General features: G+C 53.6%; 3 protein-coding genes across 8 annotated transcripts; 1 reads left to right on the forward strand and 2 right to left on the reverse strand.

Moving 5' to 3' along the window:
• Positions 1 to 412: 412 nt before the first annotated feature.
• Positions 413 to 4,111, forward strand: Znf784 (zinc finger protein 784). The gene is made up of 2 exons (XM_052169754.1): positions 413 to 559; positions 2,373 to 4,111. Exons 1-2 carry the CDS (start codon positions 482 to 484, stop codon positions 3,264 to 3,266), a joined length of 972 nt encoding a protein of 323 aa, XP_052025714.1. The 5' UTR covers positions 413 to 481; the 3' UTR covers positions 3,267 to 4,111.
• Positions 4,112 to 5,370: 1,259 nt separating this feature from the next.
• On the reverse strand, positions 5,371 to 17,582 carry Znf865 (zinc finger protein 865). Of its 5 annotated transcripts, none has more exons than XM_052169744.1 (4): positions 17,475 to 17,582; positions 15,436 to 15,458; positions 7,329 to 9,614; positions 5,371 to 5,847 (listed from the first exon to the last, which is right to left on the reverse strand). In XM_052169744.1, exons 2-4 carry the CDS (start codon positions 15,445 to 15,447, stop codon positions 5,839 to 5,841), a joined length of 2,307 nt encoding a protein of 768 aa, XP_052025704.1. In that variant the 5' UTR covers positions 15,448 to 15,458; positions 17,475 to 17,582; the 3' UTR covers positions 5,371 to 5,838. The 5 variants fall into 5 exon arrangements, with proteins under 5 accessions (XP_052025704.1, XP_052025671.1, XP_052025680.1 ...); XM_052169711.1 differs by having other exon boundaries at positions 6,028 to 9,614; XM_052169720.1 differs by lacking the exon at positions 15,436 to 15,458 and having other exon boundaries at positions 6,028 to 9,614.
• Positions 17,583 to 19,355: 1,773 nt separating this feature from the next.
• Znf524 (zinc finger protein 524) lies at positions 19,356 to 22,576 on the reverse strand. 2 transcript variants are annotated; one of them, XM_052169767.1, is made up of 2 exons: positions 22,466 to 22,576; positions 19,356 to 20,407 (listed from the first exon to the last, which is right to left on the reverse strand). In XM_052169767.1, the coding sequence occupies exon 2, from the start codon at positions 20,367 to 20,369 to the stop codon at positions 19,422 to 19,424; it is 948 nt and encodes a 315-aa protein (XP_052025727.1). In that variant the 5' UTR covers positions 20,370 to 20,407; positions 22,466 to 22,576; the 3' UTR covers positions 19,356 to 19,421. The 2 variants fall into 2 exon arrangements, with proteins under 2 accessions (XP_052025727.1, XP_052025730.1); XM_052169770.1 differs by lacking the exon at positions 22,466 to 22,576 and adding an exon at positions 22,141 to 22,363.
• Between the last annotated feature and the right edge of the window lie 252 nt (positions 22,577 to 22,828).

The following is a 22,828-nucleotide window of genomic DNA, read 5'->3' on the forward strand; positions in this document are numbered from 1 at the left end:
GCCGCTGCTATGAACTGAAAGTAACCTCAGAAACATTAGAATCCTCCATGCCTTGAAGTTCACATGAGCAAACTTCAGGCTCGGCTGGAATTAGTTTTAAAAGGGGATTTGGAAGGCCGATCATAGTGGTTCAGAGGCAAGCAGATTTCTGTGAGTTCGAGGCCATCTTGGTCTACAAAGACAGTTCTAGGCCAGACTGGAGAAAACGTGCCTAAATAATAAAAAGTGGGGAGGCCTCGGAATCCGTCGCTAGTGTGTGGCCGACCTCCCGCTGCAAGTTCAGTCTGTCTACGTGGAGGACTGACAGGTATTGAAGACTTTCTGCTGCATTCCGCCTTTCCCCGCCCCACCATGGCCCCGCCCACTTACCCGTGATGACCCCGCCCCTGGTCGACCTGCCGCACGCTTGCGCAGCGCCGCCAGCCCGGCCCCGCCCCTCGCGGAGCAATCTTTGCCCTCAGGGACCGGGCTTAGGTACAAGATGGCCGCCGAGCGCCCGGACTCCCCGATTCCGAGCTCACCGACCCGGGAGTCGCCATCCCCGGAGCCGCCGAACCTGGTGCGGGCGACGAAGGGGTCTGGGCCGGGGGTTAACAGCAAAGAAGATAGCCGGGCAAGGGGCGGGGTCAAGGCGGGGCCTAGGACAATTGGGCGGGGGTATGGTAACACTCTGGGGCGGGGTTTAGGGAGGAGCCTATGGGGAATGAGGAGCGAGGCCTGGTTGAGGCGGGTCCTGTAGACAGGTTGTGTCTGGGGCTTGGCTGGGTCCTGGGAGAGGACGAGGGAGTTAATTTGCATAAAGAAGTGGGAGTCTTATGAGGGGCGGGGCGTCAGGGAAATCCTGGAGCTAGTGGATGGTTGACAAGATGACCTCAAAGGAGGAGAAATGGATGCTTCGGATGACTTTAGAACTTCTAACTAGTAACTGGAAAGTAACCTAGAATATTGGTTCATTCAACAGACACTTAAGGGAACCAAAACGGACAACGATTGCGTCTTCTTGCAGCTTGCAGTCTTAGGAGGAGAAAAAGTGACGATAAAGAGATAAATCTATTGTAATATGTCCTATAAAAGAAATAAAAAGTACACTCAGAGTGGGGGTGGAGGGAGCTAAATTTAAATGGCAGAAGTCAGCTGGGTACCGGCTTAGCGTTACACTGTAGTCAGTGAGATAGGATCCAGATCCTGTTGGATATTATAGGAAGGACACAAGGATTTAATGCAGTTGGGGGGCTTGGAGTGGCGAAATGTCATGACCTCATTTACATTTTCCAAGGTCCAATTAGGGTGTTCTAGGAGAGGTAGATAATGAGGGGCGGAAGCAGGAACTGGGATTCCCTGTGAGTGGTGTTTTTCATTCTAAGGGGAAGAAATTATGAGGCTTTTAACAAGTACAGAGGAGAGGCAACTGTGGTATATTTGGGGCAAGAAGGGGAAATGCCAGAACAGATCCAGCAAGAATTTTGTTTCTTTCTTTCTTTTTTTTGTTTTTTGTTTTTTTGTTTTTTGTTTTTCCAGACAGAGTTTCTCTGTGTAGCCCTGGCTGTCCTAGAACTCACTCTGTAGACCAGGCTGGCCTCGAACTCAGAAATCCACCTGCCTCTGCCTCCCAAGTCCTGGGATTAAAGGCGCGCGCCACCACTGCCCGGCAAAAATTTTGTATCATGGATAACGGGTTAAGAAACCAAGGGATGAGGCTGGGGAGATGGCTCAGCATTTAAGAGCACTGGCTGCACTTTTAGAGCATTCACATGGAGACTCAATTTCTAGAGGATCTGAGCCTCAGTCCTGGCCTCCGTGGACAGTGACACCCACGATGAACATACATGCAGGCTCTCCCACATAACATAAAAAGAAATACTTGGGTTTGATGGCAGGCACGCGCCTTTAATCCCAGCCCTTGGGAGGCAGAGGCAGGCAGACCTTTGTTAGTTCTAGGCCAAACTAGTCTACACAGCAAGTACCAAACCAGTCAGGCTACATAGTGAAACTTTGTCTCTAAGTAAGTAAATAACAAATCATTCAAAAAAAAAAAAAAAAAAAAAAAAAAAAAAAAAAAAAAGGATACGGTGGACTTCAGAGCAAATATCTTATTTAAATTTTTATTTTTCATTTATTATGTGAAGAAATGGTGTGTGTGTGTGCCATAGCACAGGAATTTGGAGGTCAGAGGGCATCTCCGGAAAGTCAGTTCTGTCTTTCCACCCTGTGGATCCCAGGGACCATGCTCAGGTCGTTCGTTAGATTTGTGTCTTTACCCACTGAGCCATCTTCACAGCCCAGGCAAGGGTTTGGATAAGCGGAAGCATACTGAATGGAGAAAGCTCTCCACGCAGGGCCCACAGCCTCCTGTTTTATCTTCTGCTCTCCAGGTCCTGGTGCCTGATGGTGGCCGCCCTGCCACACCCCCAGGTGACCTCATCGAGATCCAGGTGGTAAAAGTCACAGACACCTTATCACTCCCTGAACCCCCAGAGCCAGGATCTTTTCATTGTGCCCTGTGTCCTGCTGCCTTCCGTCTAGTCTCAGAGCTGCTGTTTCATGAGCATGGCCACCTGGCGAGCGTGGAGGGGTTTGGACAGGGCGGGGACCCTAGCCGTTGTCACGTGTGTGGCCACAGCTGTCCAGGTCCTGCTAGCCTGCGTGCCCACTACAGCTTGCATACAGGAGAACGGCCTTACCGCTGTCCCCTCTGCCCACGGGCTTTTAAAGCCTTGGCACCTCTGCTCCGGCACCAGCACCGACATGGGGTGGAGACAGGCACCTCTGGAAGGATTCTACCCACAGCAACAACGGGACAGCCGAACTCAAGGGTGGCCCAGGAGAGGTCAGAGGTGGTGATGGCTGCAGCAGCTGCCGGTGCTGTGGTAGGCAAGCCTTTCGCCTGCAGGTTCTGTGCCAAGCCCTTCCGACGCTCCTCAGACATGCGAGACCACGAGCGGGTGCACACAGGGGAGCGGCCCTACCACTGTGGCATCTGTGGCAAAGGTTTCACGCAGTCCTCCGTGCTGAGCGGTCACGCCCGCATCCACACAGGCGAGCGCCCCTTTCGTTGCATGCTCTGCGACCGCACTTTCAATAACTCTTCCAACTTCCGCAAGCACCAACGCACCCACTTCCACGGGCCAGGGCCCGGAGTGGGAGAGTCTAGAGGCCAACTGAGATCATCTTCGGGGTCCCAAGACTCGGGGAGTACATGTGGGACAGAGAACACTACAGAAGAAGGCTGTAGAGAGCTTGTGAAGGTGAATGTGGAGGCTGACTGATAGGCTGGATGAAGGAAGCATAGTGTAGGGAGGTGGGTGGGCAAATGGAGGCAGAGACCACGGAGGGATCATGAGCAGTCGGAGTTAGCTGAAAAACGGAACCTGGTTCTGGTCTCCAGAAACCCATGCTACACTTGAGACTCAGGAAAGAGGTACTTGTGGGTCTGTGGGTGCCCAGATATGTCTGTGAATACATAGACAGCTGGGCATGGCAAAGGCCTATAATCCTGGTACACTAGAGGCTGAGGCAGGAGGATCGTGAGGTCCAGACCAGAGCAGGCTGGAAAGCAAGACTTTATGTACCAACACCTCTGGTCTGATGAAATCTTTCGCCTACCTCAACTGGATTGCACTGGTCCTGGGATGCCCACCAGACCATCTCTAAAGGGATGCTGGGATACCTTCCCCTCAAAGCCGGAGAGTACCTACCCCGTATCTCTGGGATGTGAACCTGCTCCTAGAGACCCACTCTGAACTCTGCTCACCTCTCCCTGCACCCCACAGTGGAGTCTCTTGAACCCGCTCTTCTGGAAGCAGCTGAGAGCACACACCACCCGCAGGCAATCACTTGGTATCCCTTTAAGCCTCAGGCTCAGAACCTGTAGTCTCCGATGTCTACAAAAGAAGTTTCAGATCTCTCTGTACTCCACTCTGAGGTGGACAGCTTCCTGCTTAGTCCTGGGCAATTCTGAGGCAGGGTTGGCTGGTGACCACCTTGGTGGGCCAGTACAGGGGGGAAAAGAAGAAATGACACAGCAGTGAGGGGCTAAATGGACTTGGGAGTTGGAGCATGGGGTGGGGACTTCCAGTCTAATCCTATTAAAAGACTTTCTGAAAGTCTTCTCTGTCAGTCAGTCTTGTATTCCAGTTCGCTGGGATTATCAATATCCATTATCTGGAACGGCAAGAGACCAGGCTTGGGCTGTTCAGAGGTGGCTATTTGGTTGTGTTGTAAGAAGTTTTGTGCACTGAAGTGATGTTGGAGGTTGGTGTACTTACTCAGAAGGTCCCTAACTTTCTCATGGAGAAGGTGTGTTCTACTTCAGTCCTTGTTCGCCCATCATCCCCAAGAGATGATCCTCAGATGATGCATAAGGAGCCTGCCTCCCAAGACAACAGTGTCTACTTTCTCACACGGACCCTTGCCACTAAACAGAAACTCCTCACTGCCTTCAGAGGGGACTGCCCACACAGCGACAGTGCAGATGAGTGGTCAGAGTCAAGGAGAGGTGAAATATAGCAACCGACACTCTGACTCAGTGTTCAAATCAATGAGAAGCGGGGGCGGGGGGGGGGGGTACTGGGAGCTGAAGAAGTTTGGGGATGCAGGTCAGCTGCCAGAGTGCCTTTCTAGAACACATAGTATTCTGGGTTCAATCTCCAGCACCACAGAAGTCAGGCATAATGGCGCATGCCCATTTTCCCACTGTACATGGAAACAGGAGGATCACAAGTCTTTTACCTCAGGGAAGAGGCTCATAATGCCCCACCTGTCTCTGAGGAGCTATAGACACTTAATGGTTGCCTGGAGAGGGGGACCTTAGTCCTCAGTGGTAGTAGCTACTGGTTAGCTGCCCCTGCTCATGTAAATAAGCCTTCCAACCCATGTTTATACATGCAACCTTCACGAAACACAATGGGTCACCAAGAAAAGACAAAAGTAAGGCTGGCTTGTTGGCAAAAAAGGGTTCAGCACGATAGGGAGAGGGATAAAAGCATAGTGGAGTCTGCGGACACAACCCAAGTGTGTCTGAGTGTGTGTACACATACATACATACATACATACATACATACATACATACACAGATATGTGTCAAACTGAGAATGAAAATGAAATCTGGGGCTGAAGTAATAGCTTAGCAGTTAAGAGCACTAACTGGTCTTGCAGAGGATTGGGGCTTGATTCCCCACACCCACACGGTAGCGCACACCCACCTGTGGCTCTCGATGCACAGGACGCAATGCCCTCTTCTGGCTTTCATGGGCACCAGGCACCAAGTGGTGCACAAATATACATGCAGGCAAAATACCCAAATACCTATGTTCTTTAATTTTTTTTTTTTAAATCTAGGTTTAAAAAAAAAAAAGTTCAATATTAGTCAGCCATGGTGGTGCACACCTTTAATCTCAGCACCAGGGAGGCAGATGGGTTTCTGTAAATTCAAGGCCAGCCTGGTCTACAGAGTTCCAGGAGAGCCAAGGGTTACATAAAGAGACCATGTCTCAAAGGGGGGGCGGGCGGGGTGGGGTGGGGCAAATCAAGCCTATCTTTACCTACAAAGCAAGTCCGTAGCTAGCCTAGACTACACGAGCATCTCCAGTAGTCTGCAGACTGCTAAGTTCCTCAGGCATGCTCTCCCAGCCTACTGGAGTGTCAATGTCCAATCAATGCATCAGTTTCCCTAGTGCCCAGGTCAGGGCTTGGCAGGCAGGAGGCTTCCGGTCATGGTGGCTGAGAGCATCATGGAGGGGAGTCTCGGGATCTCAAATCAGTTCCTGAGAGTGCGACTTCCCTGTTTCACTCCTCTCCACTTGCCCAATTCACAGGCTAATGCCCGGACATGGCAAATCCTCACTCAACCTAGGTGAAAAGAAAGTGGTGTGAGGCCATGTGTCCGGCCAGTCAGTGCGACCCACCAGGAACAGCAAGGACAGACCCCGGCGGCCCTGTTGATACCATTTATTGTTCTCTGTGCTCTGTACAAGCCGCGTCTGTCCCCTCCCCACCCCACCCCCAATCCAAGAGCACCCAGACCCCCACCTGTGCCCTCCCAACTCTTCATAGTCCACTGTCCAGCCAGATCCCAGAGGATGTGGGAGGGTGAGTAGTTCATGCCCGTCCCCACCATGAGTTCACTGTAGCCAGAATGCTGCTGGGTGGCAGATGAGGTTTACAAAAGAGGATCTACTGGACAGAGGATCAAGCCCAGTGTCTGACAGATGAAGAAGGAAGGGCCAGAATGGCCTGGGATTGGAGCAAGTTAATCTTCAGTTTGTAGGGCATGGGACTGGAAGGAAGCTAGCCCACCTGGGATTCTTTAGCATGGGAGACAGTAAGGAGGGGTGGGGAGAGTCTGACCAGCAGCCCCAGAAGGGTAGAGTCCAGAAGGGAATATCTGATTGGAGTGGCACACTGAAACCCCCTGGTTAGGGATCCTTTCCGGTCAAGGCGCTACCCCCTGTTCCGGGCATCCCAAGACCCTCAGCCTTGTGCATCAGGCGGTGTTTCTTCAGACCATAGGTGTTGGCAAAGCCCTCACCGCAGGAGGAGCAGCGGAAGGGCCTGCCGCCTTGATGGGCAGCCAGGTGCTTCCGGAAGTAGCCAGGATCCTTGAAGGCCTTGAGACAGGCTGGACAGCGTAGCTCGGGCCGCGGGGGCTCGTGGGCACGCTGATGGCGCAACACGGAGCTCAGGTAGAAGAAGCCCTTGCCGCAGTGCTCACAGCGGTAGGCGCGCTCGCCCAGGTGCAGCCGCTGATGCTCCAGCAGGTTGGAGCGGTAGCGGAAGGTCTTCCCGCAGGCTCCGCAGCGCTGAGGCCGAGCCACAGCGTGCAGCCGCCGGTGCTCCGCTAGGCTAGAAGACTGCGCGAAGTGCTTGGCGCACACACCGCACTTGAAGGCGCGCTCGCCAGTGTGCACCACGCGGTGCTGCCTCAGGTACCAGGAGCGCAGGAAGCCTCTACCGCACACGCCGCACCGGTAGGGCCGCTGCTCCGTGTGACAGCGCTGGTGGCGCATCAGTAGGGCCGCCTCCCAGAAGCGCTTCCCACACACTGGGCAGCGGAAACCCCGTTTCTGCCGGTGGCTTCGGCGGTGCAGGAGCAGATCGTACGCGCCTGCAAAGCTCTGGCCGCAGAGGCCGCAACCCAGGGTCCGGCGGACCAGGTGCACATACTTATGAGTCACCAGGCCCAGGAAGTGCTTGAAGCTTTGGCCGCAGGTGGCACAGCTGAAGCGCTCAGCGCCTGAACTGGTCCCGCCACCCGATCCGGCCACCGTCGCCCCACCCGCATCCTCGCTGCCCCCAGACACCCCAGCCAGCGCTGCCACAGCCGTCCCCACCTCTCCGGCTAGCCCGTTGTCCAGCACGCTGGATGCATCGGTGCCGCCGCCGCTGCTGCTGCCGCCATCAGAGGACTGGGGACCACTGGATGTTGGCGCGAGAAGGCGCTCCGGGGCAGCCTGGTGAACCAGCTTGTGCCACATGAGGTTCTCGATGAAACCGAACGTCTTGCCGCAGGCGTCACAGCCATACGGTTTCTCTGACATGTGAGCTTCCTTGTGACTCATGACGTGGAAGAGATCCGGGAAGTGCTCCCCGCAGTCTGAGCAGGCGTAGCTCAGGTCGGCCGGCCCACCTGAAGTGCCTGCAGCTCCACAGGCCCCAGTGGTCCCCTGGCCGGTGGCGAGGCCCGTGGCTCCGGCCAGGGCGCAGGGCAATTGGAGCCGATGCACCTGGCGGTGGCGCGTGAGGCTCTGCGGGTAGCCGAAGACCTTGCCGCACAGCTCGCACTTGTAGGGCCGCTCTCGGGTGTGCACCACGTGGTGCTTGCTCAGATGGAAGGACTCCCGGAAACGCTTCCCGCACACCGGGCACTGGTGGGGCTTCTCGCCGGTGTGGATGCGCTCGTGGCGCTTCAGGGTCTCGCGGCGCCCAAACGCGCGCCCGCAGATGCCGCAGCAGAACGTCTTGCTGGGGCCGCCCGCGCCGGGGCCGCCCGCACCGCCATTCCCCGCCCCGCCGAGCAGCAGCGGATGCGCGCTGAGAAGCGGGACAGGCACCGCACCGTACACCACAGCCGCTGCGGCCGCCGTGGCTTTCTCGTCCGTAGTGGACGGGTCCGCGGGCAGGAGGTATGGGCCTGGGGGGAAGGGAGGAGGTGGCTGTGGGACCGAGGCCGCTCCGTCCTTGGTCGGCTCGGTGGCCACAGGCGGCGCGTGGGCAGCCTTGTGTCGCAGCAGGCTCTGCGGCGCGGAGTACGTTTTCCCGCACAGGTCGCAGGGGTACACCGGCCGCGGGGTCCCGGCCGCTGCGTGGGCTGCCTGGTGCTTGAGGAGGTAGGAGGCATCGCGAAAGACTTTGCCACAGATGCCACAGGGCAGGCGGATCAGGTCGGCCGAGTGCGTTTTCACATGCCGCTTGAGGCTCTCCCGCCGGTTGAAGCTTTTGCTGCACACGGAGCAGGAGAAGGGTTTCTCACCGGTGTGGATGATCTGGTGCTGGTGGAGATGGCTGGGCTTCTTGAAGACCTTCCAGCAGAGGGAGCAGGCAAATGGGCCCTCCCCGCCAGCAGTGGCCGAGGGAGGCACGGCCGCCCCCGGTGGGGCAGCAGGGGCGGGGTTCCCATCAGTGGACGTGGCAGGCGTTGCAGGGGTGGCTGAGGGACCAGAGGACACCGCGGCGGGGTCGGAGCTGGCTGTGGCACTGGCTGTGGGAGCCGGGAGGCCCAGTGAAGGAAGTGCGGGCCCAGACTGGGGCGTACCCCCGGTTGGTGTTGGTGGCACATCCTTGTGGCAGCGTCGGTGGCGGATGAGACTGGAGACATGGTTGTAGGTACGGCCACAGATGCCGCATTCATACGGCCGTTCCCCGGAGTGTACTAACATGTGCTGGACCAGATGTGAGGACTGTTTGAAGGACTTCTGGCAAACACCGCACGGGAAGCGCCGCTCCATCAGGTACTTCAGCCTTCGGAAATAGCCCTTGTCGTCCTTGGTTGGGTCGCAGGCTGCCCCTACTGTGGGCCCAGGCGGGGTCTGCGAGGGTGTGGGAAGTGGCCCTGGGGTCCCGGTGGGAGTGCCCAGTCCTGACGCTACTCCAGGCCCAGGTGTGGGGCCACCTCGTTTCAGGTTCCCGAACAGGTGCTGGTGTCCAGAGAGGTCGACTATTCCCCACTGAGGAGCAGGAAAGGCAGCATCAAAGAGCGGAGGGGGTGGCGCCCCGAAGGTGGGTGGCAAAGGCGGATCCATCTTCTTGGCTTGGGAAGAGGATGAGGAAGACGAAGATGAGGAAGATGAGGATGAAGATGATGATGAGGATGAGGAAGGAGCCTCCGCCTTGGGTTTGAAACTGGACTGGGGTGGGTAGTCATATTGGGGCGGAGGAGGCTGGGGTGGGGGCTGGGGCGGGGGCCCCGGGGTACAGGGCAGGGCTGCCACTGCCTTGGCGTGTTCCCCGTATAGCTCCATGGGCTCAAAGCGCTGGTGGTTGAGGAATTCCAGGAAGTCAAATGGGTAACTCTGGAAGTGGACCCCGTCCTCGCCCCCGATGCCGCTGCTCCCGCCACCCCCGGCACCGCTGCCTGCCTGGTTTGCCTCCATCTCTGGCCGGTGGAAAGAAGGGAGACCCTGCGAAGAAGAGTACGGGGACTGAGCAGAGAGCCGGTGAGCAGCACGCAAGGGAACCAGACCCACGCTCCGCTCCTGACGCTCCTGCACCACAGCATCCTCTCAGCTCACATCATCCACCCACAGCTGCGCTCCTCTGACCTGGAATGAGGCAGCCTCATGGCTAGTCTCCCCCAACCTTACCTCGCCTTTTCTGGATCTTCTCACACCTCCCTATTCATCCTCAGACTGTCTTCATGAACCTGCTTTCCAAGACTAATTCCCCGAGGGCCTGGGGGTGGGGGGATTGCTCAAACTCTCTCCTCTAAGTTGGTTCCCTCCACTCAACTCCCCATACCTTCCTCTGGTCTGTCCTCTGGACTTGCCACTGTAAAACAAGGATAAGAATGGCTCCCATCTGAGTGCTTTAGACAGTAGCATCAGGAACCCAAACGCTAGCCTCAAACTAAGCCTCCACCCCGACCCCTTTATTCTTTTTGCTTTTAGACAGGGTTCTCTGTGTAGCCCTGGCTGTCCTAGAATTCACTCTGTAGACCAGGCTGGCCTTGAACTCACAGAGATCCACCTGCTTCTGCCTCCTGAATACTGGGATTCAAGGCGTGCGCCACCACCAACCATTGTGTGTGTGCATGCATGCATGTAGTCGCTTTCTAGCTGTGTGACTATGGGTAAATGACTGAATCTCTGTGTCGCACAACTACTGTAACTGAGAGCAATTCAAGCACTCAGGAGGCTGAGACGGCTGGAAGTGTGAGGTAGCCTTGTGGTGGTGGTAGGGGGCACAAGGGGGTAGGACAAGCAGGATCTATCCAGCACAGGACTGTTGTGAAGATTCAGCACTTCAATGTTAGCAAGGTGGAAGGCTCCTCCTGGCACCCTGTAAACACCATACTAATATATGGTAATGCCTTCTATTAATTGTTAGAATCCATTCCAGTATCAGAAATAGGAAAGCCAATACTGTGGGGAGAGGGACTATTCCTCGAATGGAAAGCAGGAAGGGAAATCTACAAGCTGGATACAGCTAAAGTGCCTGCATTCCTGGAAGACAGCTCAAAGCCACGCACAAACGGCTAGGCCCAGGCAGACCTGGGTTCTGATCCGATCTCTGCATCTGAGGGGTCTCAGCATTCACCACAGTGTGTATTCCACCCCACCCCGTGCTGTGTGTGCTGTTAATGATGACATCACATACCTGGGCTGACCTGAAATCCTGTCCTTCCCCGAACACCTCCTAGCAGGCAGGCACTTTCTTACACCATCTTTACGGTGTGTTGTCCATACCTGCTGTCTGTCTGTCCTTCCTTCTGCACTGGAAGCTAACTCCTGGAGTTCATTTCTGTGTTCTCAGATCCAGGAGTCCCACTGAGTTTTCGAAGAGTCAATGTGAGAAAGAGTCCAGTCTTCTGCCCATCAGCCCTTGGCCCTGCTCCTGGCTGTGTACAGCCTTCATCTTCCTGGCATGCTACACTGAAAAGCTGAGAAGCCATGGAGGAGAGAGTGTCTCCCACACCCCCCCCCCCAAAGCCCAGGGCCTTTTATTCAGGCTGTCTGGATGGCTCTACGCACCCACAGGGGAAAGGCATCTCCGCCCTCCCTCTACTGAGAATTAGGTATTCTCAGTACCCAGTGCTGCGTGTTCCGGGACAAGGTCCTCCATCCCATGCCCTCATGCCCCTCCATTTCATCTAATCTCCAGAAGACCCAAAGGAGCAGCAACCAGGACATTGCATACAGAACCTGAGTGAGGGACTCAGGCCGGGAGGGAAAGATGGAAGAGGGCGGGGCCAAAGCTACCGGGCCTGCTCGCTTCCATGAGAACCTTTCATTAGACAGGTTTCCACTTCTCAACTCAGCAGGTCCCCATCACAACTCTTAGAGACATTCTCTCCACCGCACAGATGAGGGCACTTACGTTCAGAGACCTAATAAATGCCTTAAAGTCCCCAAAGCAAGCCTGTAGTACAACAATTGACTTGAGAGCCAGGAGAAAATCCCGGCCCATAAGGAAGTTTCCCCCAAACGGAGGAAGTATAGGTTATAGAAATTGGAGGGGTATAGAAATATAGAATTATAGAAACATGAGGGGTACTCTCTGGCTATTTACATGAGGGGGTCTAGTGAGAGGTGTGATGGTTACTATTTAACAGATTCTGCCAGACATGGTGATGCACAGCTATAATCCCACCATTTATAGATGAGGCATGATTCAAGGCTAGCCTCATCTACATAGTGAGTCTGAGGCCAGCTTGGGATACATGAGACTCCACCTCATAAAACAAACAACTCTGTGGATTCCTTGTCTGCCCTGGGATATCATTCCCAGAAGTCAATGATACCTCCCCAGTCCCATGCAGGCCTTCTGTCCTCTTCCTGTCACCTGTAGCCTATAATCCAGTTATTTTTACCACAGGTAGTGCCACCAACACACTTTTGCCATGTGTTTACTAAGGCAGCAAGGACTGAAGTAGCCTGTTGTCTGTGTCATTATGCCTCAGCTCCTACCGCAGGACACATGTGGACAAGCCGTGGGTACTTGACAGATATTTGACATGTTGAGATTAAGCAACATCTAGTTTGTTGCCCCCTCCTCCAGGAGATCCATGAAGAGAGAGACCATGAGGGAAATTGGAAGATGTTTTGCATGAATGAAAATGAAAACACAGCAGGGTGTGGTGGTATAGGCTTATAATCCCAGCACTTAGGAGAGAAGCAGTAGGAAGCCCAGGAGTTCAAGACTAGCCTCAGCTACACAGACAAGTTCAAGACTAGAGGACTCTGTCTCATAAATAAGTAAATAAGAAAGAAAATGAAAACAGCATACCAACACAGAAGAGACACAGCTAAAGCAGTGCTCAAAGGGAAATTTATTGCCATAGATGTCTATATTGATAAATATCTGCCGAGTAATAAATGAGGAGTTAGGAAGGCAGCTCAGCAGCTAAGCACCTGCTCAGTAGGCCTGGCAGGTGGAGTTCAATGCCCTGACGCACAGTTAAAGTGGGCAGGAATATGGCAGTGCACATCTGTAATCCCAACACCTCCACAGCACGATGGCAGGCCGAGACAGGAGGAGTGCTTAGAACCAGTTAGCCCAGTGTGCGCCTCAGCAGGCGGGAAGGTGACAGCTGACGACCAAAAGTTGTCCTCTGACTTCCAATGCACATTCCAGCAAGCACACATCCATGCTCACACACAAAATCAAAGAGATGAGACTAAACTGCCTAGACCATCCCCAGAGAGGTGGATATTTAACAGAATGGGGTTCATATGGCTCCCAGAAAAGGAATTCTATGGTCAGCAGTATTCTGCAAGGAGTAGGGTTGTTACAAGGAAGGAACACACTAATGAACAGAATTTATTAGGTTCAGAATAATCCCCACTGGGTAATAAGACATTTCCTCCTTTCAGTGGACTGTTTTTTTTTTTAAAGATATATGTATGTATGTATGTATGTATACATGTGAGTACACTGTAGCTGTCTTCAGACACACCAGAAGAGGGCGTCAGATCCCATTACAGATGGTTGTGAGCCACCATGTGGTTGCTGGGAATTAAACTCAGGACCTCTGGAAGAGCAGCCGGTGCTCTTACCCACTGAACCTTCTCTCCAGCCTGACTGAAGTCTTATAAAATATTTACTACGGATGTGATGTGTGAGTGAGGGCGCATGCGAGGTCAGAGGACAACTCTGGAGTTCACTCTCTCCTACCTTCAATTGGGTTCCGGGGATTGAACTGGGGTCACCAGTGTTGTCACCAGAGAGCAGTCTACCTACTGAGCCATCTAGACAGCCCTGTGCCCAAGTCTTACATGGCTCCTTTTAAAACTATTTATTTTATGTGTGTGTGCTCCTGCATGCCTGTCTGTGCACTGCCTACAAGCCGGGGTGGAAGCCAGAAGAGAGTGTGGGATCCCCGGAATCTGAGTGGCTCACAGGTGGTTGTGAGCCAACATGTGGATGGATTCTGGGTCCTCTGCAAGAGCCAGAAATTGATCTTTATTTCAGATCAATCTCTCTTCAGCTCCAAATGCTCATTTTCTGAGGTGGCATGTCAAGGGTTTATGAAATTATAATGGAGAGATTCCCCTACCATGAACACCAAACGAAAGTTGCACATAAACACAGAAACTGTGCAGTCCAGCACTTAAGAAGGCAGAGGGCCAGCTGGCTCGCTACACTAGCCCCACCTGTGTGCTTCAGACTCAGCGAGAGCCCTTGCTTCAGGAGAGTGGACAGGGATCACAGAAAACACTCATGGTCAACCTCCGGCCCCTAAACTAGTACACACACATGGGCATGCCATGCACAGGGGGAAAAAAGAGTTTTAACAGGTCATATCTATTTTTTTTTTGACTGTTCTAAATCCTCCTCCCAACAACAGGAAAGTATGGGTAAAATTGCTGACTGAGAAACACTGACTTCAGCCCAGCAGAGGCGGTTCCTGCCTTTGATCCCTGCACTTGGGAGGCAGAGGCAGGCAGATCTCTGTGAGTTCAAGGCCAGCCTGGTCTATAAAGCAAGTCCCAGGAGAGCCAGGGCTACACAGAGAAAACTGCCTCAAAATAAGTAAACAACAACAACAAAGCCACTGCAGGAGACAAAGGCCGCTGAGCTGACTGGCGGTTAAGGCCAACCTCGGGCTGCCAGACGCCACACTGTTCCTGCGATCTGTTGCCTTTCAGTAGTTCACTTTCCCACAAAGAAACAGGGCCCTCAAAGCACTGTGCGCTGGAGACAAGACCCGTCTCATCGTCTCCCTGCCTCCTTGTCACATCGCTCTTTGGCCGCTGTCCAGCGCCAGCCGCTGGCATTCATCGCATTCTAGAGTATGGTATGCTTTATATAGTATGTCCCATTCAAAGTCCCCAACACTGTCAATCGGGCTGTCCAAGCCACACCAAGCCCTGACGGCTCTGACTGAAGGCCTAGTGACCGCACCTCACTCAGTAACTCCAAGTCCTTCCAGTGACCTACACAGGCCCCCAAGAGCTTGCAGCTGTCCCTCCAATGTGCTGGCTCCTTTTCTGTTCCATGGCCTGTTGCAGAATTGTAGCTTCTGCTGGCAAAACTAACACCCCCACAATCTCCTCCCGTCACCTCCCTGTCTGTTAAGTCTTCTCAGTGGGGCTCTGAGCAACCGCTTCCACCTGTCACTCATCCCTACACTTCCTAGCTAGCTTCTCTCTAGATCCCGTGCCGTCACAGAATGTACCATACAGTCTGCCTTCCGAACCATGGTTTTACTGGTCTCTGGTGCCACGGTATTTTTTCCCCTTTTTCATTTCTCACATATATACACACGGGTGCATGTACATGCAGACTCAAGGTTGACGCTAGGAATAATCCTCGCTCTCTCTTCCACAGTATTCCTGCAGCAGGGTCTCCTAATCAGACTCAGAGCTCACAGGTATAGCTGGCCTCATCAGCCAGATCGTTCTGGGGATCCTATCTCTGCCCTCAGAGACTGGAGAGACGGGTGGGCCTCCTAACTGGCTGGCATTCAGATGGGTTCTAGGAATCTGAACTCTGACCCCCACACTTTCATAGCAGAGGCTTTTAACTCCTAAGTCATCTCCACAGCCCCAGGAGCAAGAGTTCCACTCTCTGCTCTGAACTGTCCTCCCTCAGGACTCAGGACAGGACCTAGCTCGCTAGTCACTATCTTTTTTTCCCCCAAAAATAAAAATTACATTTTTTTTTAAAATTGTGTGTGTACATAAGAGGAGGTGAGAGGACAACTTACAGGAGTTAGCTGTCTCCTTCCACCTATGGGCTTTGGAGACTGAACCCAGGTCCTCAGGCTTGGGAGTGTTTTACCTGCTCAGCCATCTCACTGGTTGCTGAATAAGTGAAGTGAAGAAACGAGGTTGGGAAAACGGTGCGAAAAGGCACGAATCTAGTAAAGTCCACAGTTCATACTCTTCTTCCCTCCACCTGCGAGGTGAGGGAGCTGGCGGAGCAGCCCCCATGGGGGGCCACAGCAGTCTAGGACCACTTTCTGCTCTGTGGTCTACCTGAGGAATGAGATGGTGTGAGACAGTCGCATGTGGTATTGGCGATGGCCCAGCCCCTCTAACTCTGTCCTCGTGTGTCTGGATTTTGTGTATGACTGCATGTGAGGGTGTGGCGGCCAGAGGCCAGCGTCATGTGGCCTCAACTGCGTTCTCCTCCTTTCCTTCTTTCTTTGAGACAGTCTTTCATTGAATCTGGAGCTAGCCACTGAGCTCCAGGAATCCTCCTGTCTCCTGTGCCACCATGCCCGGCTTCTCTTTTCTTCTTTTTTTAATGGAAGTGCCAGGAATCTGAATTCAGGACAACACTCTATTGACTGAACTATGCCCCCACCCCCGCACAGCTTGATTTCTAGGGCCTGCATCTTCAATATAGCCACACTATTTGAATTTTCGCCCATTTTATTCTCTGTATGAAGTAGATGCTTATTATTAAACTGATGTTGAAAGTGTCTGAGTGAACAAGGGACAAGTGGATGCAGGAAGGGTCTTATGAGCTTGGTAGAGCTAACAGAAAGCCAGCCACTTATTCCAGGCGCCTTTGGATCAAACCTTCTCCAGTTCTGCTCCAAACTCTCTGCTACTGTCCCACACGTCACTGTCACCTCTGGACCTCTGCACTAGCTGTTCCCCAGATCTTTGAATGGCAAGATTAAATCTTGTGTTTCAGCACTCACATCTTAGCTCACCAGACGCTCAGAAAACTCACAGAGCAGCACTGTTTCTGATCTGCCTCTCAACTAGGCTGCAAACCCCTGTCAAATGAGGCCTCGGTGCATCTCTCTCCTTTGAAACTGCATGGCCTGGGCAGGGCAGAGAATGGTGGTGTTCATTCAACGAAGAATAAAACCTATGGGGAGAGACGTAGGCAGAGCCAGGGTCTTTCCTAGGAAGTTTGGGACAATGTCAAGAGACTTGGCCAAAGATGGCGTCAAGAGCTGCTGGTGCCCCATGAAGGAACATTCTCTGCTAACTTGAATGTCCTGGGATTGCAGAGCCAGGATGAGGGGAAGGAGGGAGTGGTCCTAGAGTGTTTCACAAGGACCTGATGCTAACCAGGCAAAGGTTTCCTCCTTAACAGGTAAAGGACCTGGTAGTGAAGAACTCTGGAGGGAGCGAGGTGGCGCACACCTTTAATCCCAGCACTTGGGAGGCTAAGGCAGGTGGATTTCTGAGTTCGAGGCCAGCCTGGTCTACAGAGTGAGTTCCAGGACAGCCAGGGCTACACAGAGAAATCCTGACTCGAAAAACAAACAAAAAAACCTCTGTAGAGGGAGCTGTTCTACTGGGGGAGGGGGTGAATTTGAAGAGGTCTTTTTAGGGTAGCTGAAGGAAGAGGTTCCTAAGACGCACTTTTAGCATGGGCCAGAATAGAAAATACTTTTGCACCCACAAAGAAGGCATTGGGGAGTGGGTTGTGTGTGGTCAGACATACTAGGGGGCAACTCTTGTCAGGAAGTGCTAACACTACACCCCCTGGAAGCAATCCTACAGTAGATGGGAACAGAGGGCTCAGGAGCAAAGCTGGTGGTATGGGGAGGATCTCGTGGAGGAAGCTGATGAGGTAGCAGGGAAAGGAATCGTGGGGGGCCCTGGCACTTGAGAGGTTCATTACTTTACTAGTGAAAACGAGCTGGTAGCCATCCCACGGTGTCAGGGGGCATCCACGGGTAAGCTATCTGGAGTGATCTTGTGGGGACTAGTGGTTGGGATCCCCTGCCTCGGGCCCGGCAGTGAAGCACTGACATTCTAGGGGGGTTGCGTTCTGGGGACTGCGGCAGGGCAGGGCGAGGTCCCCCGCCCCCGAGGAACCCGGGTCCCGGGGCCGCACACCCAGTCACTCACCGGCGCTGGGGTCTCCGCCGGGAGGAGGCTGAGGAGGCGGAGGAGGTGCCGCCGCTCCGGGGAGACCCGAGGGCCCAACCGGAAGTGCCGCCCCTTCCCCCCCCAACTCCCCACCAGCCCCGCGCCTCCTGCCCGGAAGCGGAAGTCTCGCCCGTTCCCCCCGAAGCGCCGGCGTGGAGGGTGGTGGCGGGGGAACGGGGAAGGGAAATTACGCCGGCACTAGACACGGGAGGGGGACGGCCAAGGCTGCTTCCGGTGGGCGAACAGAGCCTAGTGCGCATGCGCCCATTGCGCCCGCTTCTCAGGGCACCCACTGGCTCCGGGCTTCCGGCTAGGACGCACCCTAGACTCGGGTCTCACGCTTAAGCCCCGCCCCCTAGACTGGACCACGCCCATCTCCGAACGTCCTGTTATAGGCCGGTCGGATTCCCTTTTCTGCAGATCCGATTAGTTGTTCTATTCTTCCTTCGCTCCAAAACCCTGCTTTTGGAACTCCACCCTCTCAGCCGGGCCACACCTACAAGCCACGCCCTCTTCTAAATCCTGCCGCTTACACAAAAAGCTTTGTACCGGCTGCTGCATTCATTTAACGGACATGGCTATTTTTTTTTTTCAACTTTTTGATGTCTTCTTTTGAGACTTAGCCTCACACTGTGGGTCGGGGTGGCCTTGAACTCCTGTGTAGGCCATAATGGCTTCAAATCTGCAGCAATACTCCTATCAGAGCCTTCAGGAATTCTGGGATTATAGGGATGACTCTTTAATAACTTGTATGTAGTTCTGCCTTGCACCTTGAAAGCATTCCTTTCAAGTTAGTTGTTACCAACCATTGGCATCAATTAGCACGGTGCACTTTCATTCTTAACCCAGACTTTCTGAATAGAAAGCTTTGAGGGGGTCTTAGGGCTCCATCCGAATCGAAACCCACTCTTAAATGAGAACCACAGCTTTGGCACACTTTCCACTTAGCCACTCATAGCTCTATAAACCTTTCTCAGCTCAGCTCCATTACACTACAGACAGCTAAGCCTAATTCTATACAGCCAAGCTCTCCCTCTTCGGCACCGTTTTCTTCCCTCTCCATGGCCTGAGTGACAGTCATGTCCAACAGAGAAGTCTTAATATTCTGCTTGGGAACGTACTTCTAGGTAACTGTTTTTAGAGTTCAACTGTTTTAGATGTGGAACGCTCACAAGTGTGCCTTACTTTCTTTGTAAGCCTCTATTAAAAGATCTTTTAACAAAAAATCTTGGACTCTGCTTCATTTTAGAAGTACTTCCTTTAAACTCCACCCTTCCGTTAAATACCATTCGTTCCCTCTAAATTGTGTCCTGCCAGCCAAGCCCAAACTTCTTTGATCCTCAGCCCAATTTTCAGCTTCCTCTTAGGTTAGGCAGCTCCAACCTAAGTTTTCACTCCCAAGTTTTGAACCTCACCTCAGCCCTGCCTTCTCAAGCTCACACCCTTCTCTCTAAATGCTGTCGAGACCCTCCCCTCACCCTCGGGCTGGCCACTCAGCCCAGGGCCTTTGAGTATTCAAGGTATGTTACCATCAAGCCCTCAACTTAGTTTTTCCTTCCAAATAGGAAGTCCTCTGGAAAAGAAATGGTAGCAAAGAGTGTGTGTGTAGAATTTGGAAGAATGTAACTAGGATGGCGGCGCTTTGAGTCACGTTTGCATAGCAGGTTAAATGTTTTACAGTTCTTGTCTGGTGGAGGTCGAATTGGGCAAAGGCTCATTCCAAGCCATCAGTCCTTTGGCACCACGCTAAGGAGGTATGTGAGGCGGGGTTCTCTCCAATCACGCACACACACCACTGTCAGGCAAGGCAATGGAGGAACACTAAAGGGGACAGGCGCCATGACTGAACACAGGCTGGAAGTCAGTAGGCAGGGATTTATTTCCACAGCCCATGCCTCCCAGAGCTTGTCAGTCCACAGGAGGGCGCTAGAGGGCATCAGGACTGAGAGGTTTGGGTCCCTGCTTTTGATCCCCTTCCACGGCGGCGGGAATGCCACCAGAAACAAGGGTGTCTTGGCCTTCTTGCCCATACTCAGCCCCAGCTGAAGCCCCTGCTGTAAACCCGGACAGGGGAGAGGTGGTGGAGGATATGGGCCAAGCAGACTCCTTTCCCTCAGGACTCTCCTCCTGTACTCCTTCTTGAACAGGGACGCTCTCATCGTCCCACAGTGGTTGGGTTCTTGGGTTTGGGGGGCACAGGCGCACAGGCATCCCCACAAGCTCTGGGTGTTTGCGTTTGTAATGGCGCCGGAGAGTATTGGCCTCGGTGAAGCGAACCCTGCATGAGGGACATTGGTACGGTCGCTCACCAGAGTGGATGCGGTGGTGATGCGCGAGTTCCCCTGCCTCTCGGAAGCGTCGAGGGCAGAGCACACAACGGAAGGGCCGAAGGCCGGCATGGATGTTGCAATGACGCCGTAAATGGCTGGACCGCTTGAAGGTCTTGCCGCAATCTTTGCACACGTGTGGCTTTAATTCTGAATGCGAGATGCTGTGGCGCTCCAGGTCAGAGAGGTAGGGGAAGGCTCTCAGGCACACGGGGCAGAAGTGCGGGGCCCTCTTGGAGCCGGAGCCCTGGGGCCCACCTGCTGCCGACCCTTCGGGGACTGTATAAGGTACACCCTGATCATCGATCAACAGAAGATCGCTGCTGCCACCGCTGTCCACTGGTGCTGTCAACGGGGTTTCCTGCACTGATCTGGGGGGACGGCCCCTCTTTCGAGGGAGGGAGGACTTGAGAATCCGATTGGAGGTGGTGGCTCCCCCTGGAGGGCGGCCTCGGCGGCCCCGGGGAACAGGAGGCAGTAAGGCCAGAGGTTTTTCTTCCTCCCCAGACAAAGTTGAAGGCAACGGATCTGAGCTGGGGTTGTCCATTGAGCAGTGGGGAGCTTGAGTCTGGGTACTGGAGCTGGCTAAGAGAAGAAGGGCGCGGTGTCAGTGCGGTGAGGGTCTAAGCCCCCGTGTACCCCAGTAGCTCACCTATCCCTTCTAAAGACTTTGGAGACCCATATAACACGATAATTCCGTATAAGTTAATAAGACATACTGACTGCCCTCTCCAAAAGGTATCCCATGACTTCCTAACCCTTCCTTTCGATCTAGGCTTTCCTGGTGGTTTGAATAAGAATGGTCCACCATTAGGGTTCTACCTTTGAGTGTCAGGATTCATTAGTGAAGCAGTTTGGGAAGGATTAGGAGGTGTGGCCTTGATGTGGTAGGTGTGGCCTTGATGGAGTAGGTGTTTCACTAGGTGTGAGCTTTGAGTTTTCAAAACCCCACACCAAGGCAGTCTCCCTCTTCCTCAAACCTATGGATCAGATGTGAGCTCTTAGCTACTGTCCCAGCACCAAGTCTCCCAACCAAGACCGATGATCATGAATTGGCCCTCTGAAAAATGTAAACAAGCCTCAAATTAAAATGCTTTCTTTATAAATTGCTGCCGGGCAGTGGTGGCACATGCCTTTAATCCCAGTACTTGGGAGACAGAGGGAGGTAGATTTCTGAGTTCTCAGCCAGCCTGGTCTACAGAGTGAGTTCCAGGACAGCCAGGGCTACACAGAGAAACCCTGTCTCGAAAAATAAAAGTAAAAATAAAATAAAATAAAAAATTGCTGTGGTCATAGTTTTTCATCACAGCAACAGAACAGTAAGTACAAAAAGCCTTTAAACTCAAACAAGCCAAAACAAATTTTTTTTAAAAACACAGCTAAGAATGTGGGCCTTGAAACAGCCCATTAAATTCTGGGCTACAAAGGTCTCAAAAGGCTCCTGCTCCCCACAGAGATGGGGAGGCATGAGGAGAGAGAGGTCCCAGCCAAAATCTACTGATTTGTGAAGGATATATATGTAAGTTGCTAAGAGTCTGGTCTTTGAAGTCAAACACCCAGAAATCAAATGCTGAATCTGTTCCTCCATTTGTGCGGCCTTAGCCAAGATCCTTCCTTCTCTGTGCTTATTTCTATCTTTTGTAAGTTGGAATTCGGAGGATTTTTGTTGTTTGTTGGTTTTTGTTTGTTTTGATTTGTTTTACCACTAACCCAGACATGCTGTGAACATAATGCACAAGACAGCCAGCATAGCAGCACCGGTCCTTAAGCCTCACAGCAACCTTGAGGGAACATTTTCAATGGGTTTCTTTTGGATCCAGTTTGGCCAATAACTAGCACGTGATTCTACAAGTGGCTCTGAGTCTGTTTCCTTTTCTGTAAATTCAATATACCAAAGTTGTTGGGAGATTTGACAGGAATAAGGAAGTTTCAAAAATGTCCTTAGTGCACAGCCTAGAAAACAGAAAGCATCCAAAACTCCAGGATTTTCCCCAGTGCCCATAAGATTCCAGGATGGTAGGAATTGAGTGTACTTGGGGTCAAAGGCCACTACAGGTGCAGCAAGCAGCAGATGCTGTCGGAGGACCCTGCACCCCTCTTTATATTATTTTGTTGTTTGGTTGGTTTAAAGCTTTGTGTGTGGTGCTGGCTATCCAACTCAGGGCCTCACACATACTAGGCCTGAGCTACACCCCTAAAACTTGCACCCCCTTTTAATATGCACACCGCATGAGGTCCACACAGGAGCAACGTTTCCAGGATCATACGGTTCACACCGTGAGGTAGCCTGGACATGAAGCTGAGTTTCTGGAACATACCTAATGAAGTGAGAGAGTGGCTCTTCGACCCTCCCCACCCCCAGTCCGGTACGACGCGTGCCTGTCAAGCGCGAGTGGCCCAGCCCGCAAGCGGGGCGGGCCCTTAGGGTACGGTGGCCAATGAGCGGCGCGGGAACATTGGTGGCAGGGGCTGCCAGGAGGGGGTCTGCGCGCACGAGCCGGGACCGCTCCTTGGGGCGCGAGGTCGTCGTGCGCAGGACAGAGCCAAGAAGCCGGGAACAGGTGCCGGGGGCGCGCTCGGCGCGCGCACCGGGACCATCCCCTTCCCCCTTCCCCCCAACGCGGGCCCCCCGCCTCTGGGTACCTCATTTGCATGCTGCCTGGGCTCGCGTGTGTACGCGCGCGCGCCGGGGGCGACGGGCCGAAGCGTGGGAAGGGGCGGGAGAGAGGGGGCCCAGCCCCTAGGCGGCGGCGGGGCGGGGGTGGGGTGGGGTGGGGGTGGAGCCCGAGCTGGCCCCGCCCCTCGGTACGGAAGCCGGCAGCCCCTCCCTCCCTCGCCACCCGCGCCCGCGGGGAACAAAGAGGATGCCCTGGGTCCCAAGGCCCGGACACGCCAGCAACAAACGCGCCTGCACAGCAGTCGCCTTCGTTTACCCAGTGACAACGCACAAAAACCCCCAACCACCTCCAAATGCCTTTCCTCCCATGAAGCATTCCCAACCCGGTG

This window comes from Apodemus sylvaticus, chromosome 1, assembly GCF_947179515.1.
Source record: "Apodemus sylvaticus chromosome 1, mApoSyl1.1, whole genome shotgun sequence".
NCBI classification, from domain to species: domain Eukaryota; kingdom Metazoa; phylum Chordata; class Mammalia; order Rodentia; family Muridae; genus Apodemus; species Apodemus sylvaticus.

Coding starts and splice junctions, on each gene's coding strand:
- Znf784 (XM_052169754.1), top strand. CDS start 482: ATGGCCGCCGAGCGCCCGGACTCCCCGATTCCGAGCTCACCGACCCGG. Junction 560..2,372: donor CCCCGGAGCCGCCGAACCTG/GTGCGGGCGACG, acceptor TCTGCTCTCCAG/GTCCTGGTGCCTGATGGTGG.
- Znf524 (XM_052169767.1), bottom strand. CDS start 20,369: ATGGACAACCCCAGCTCAGATCCGTTGCCTTCAACTTTGTCTGGGGAG.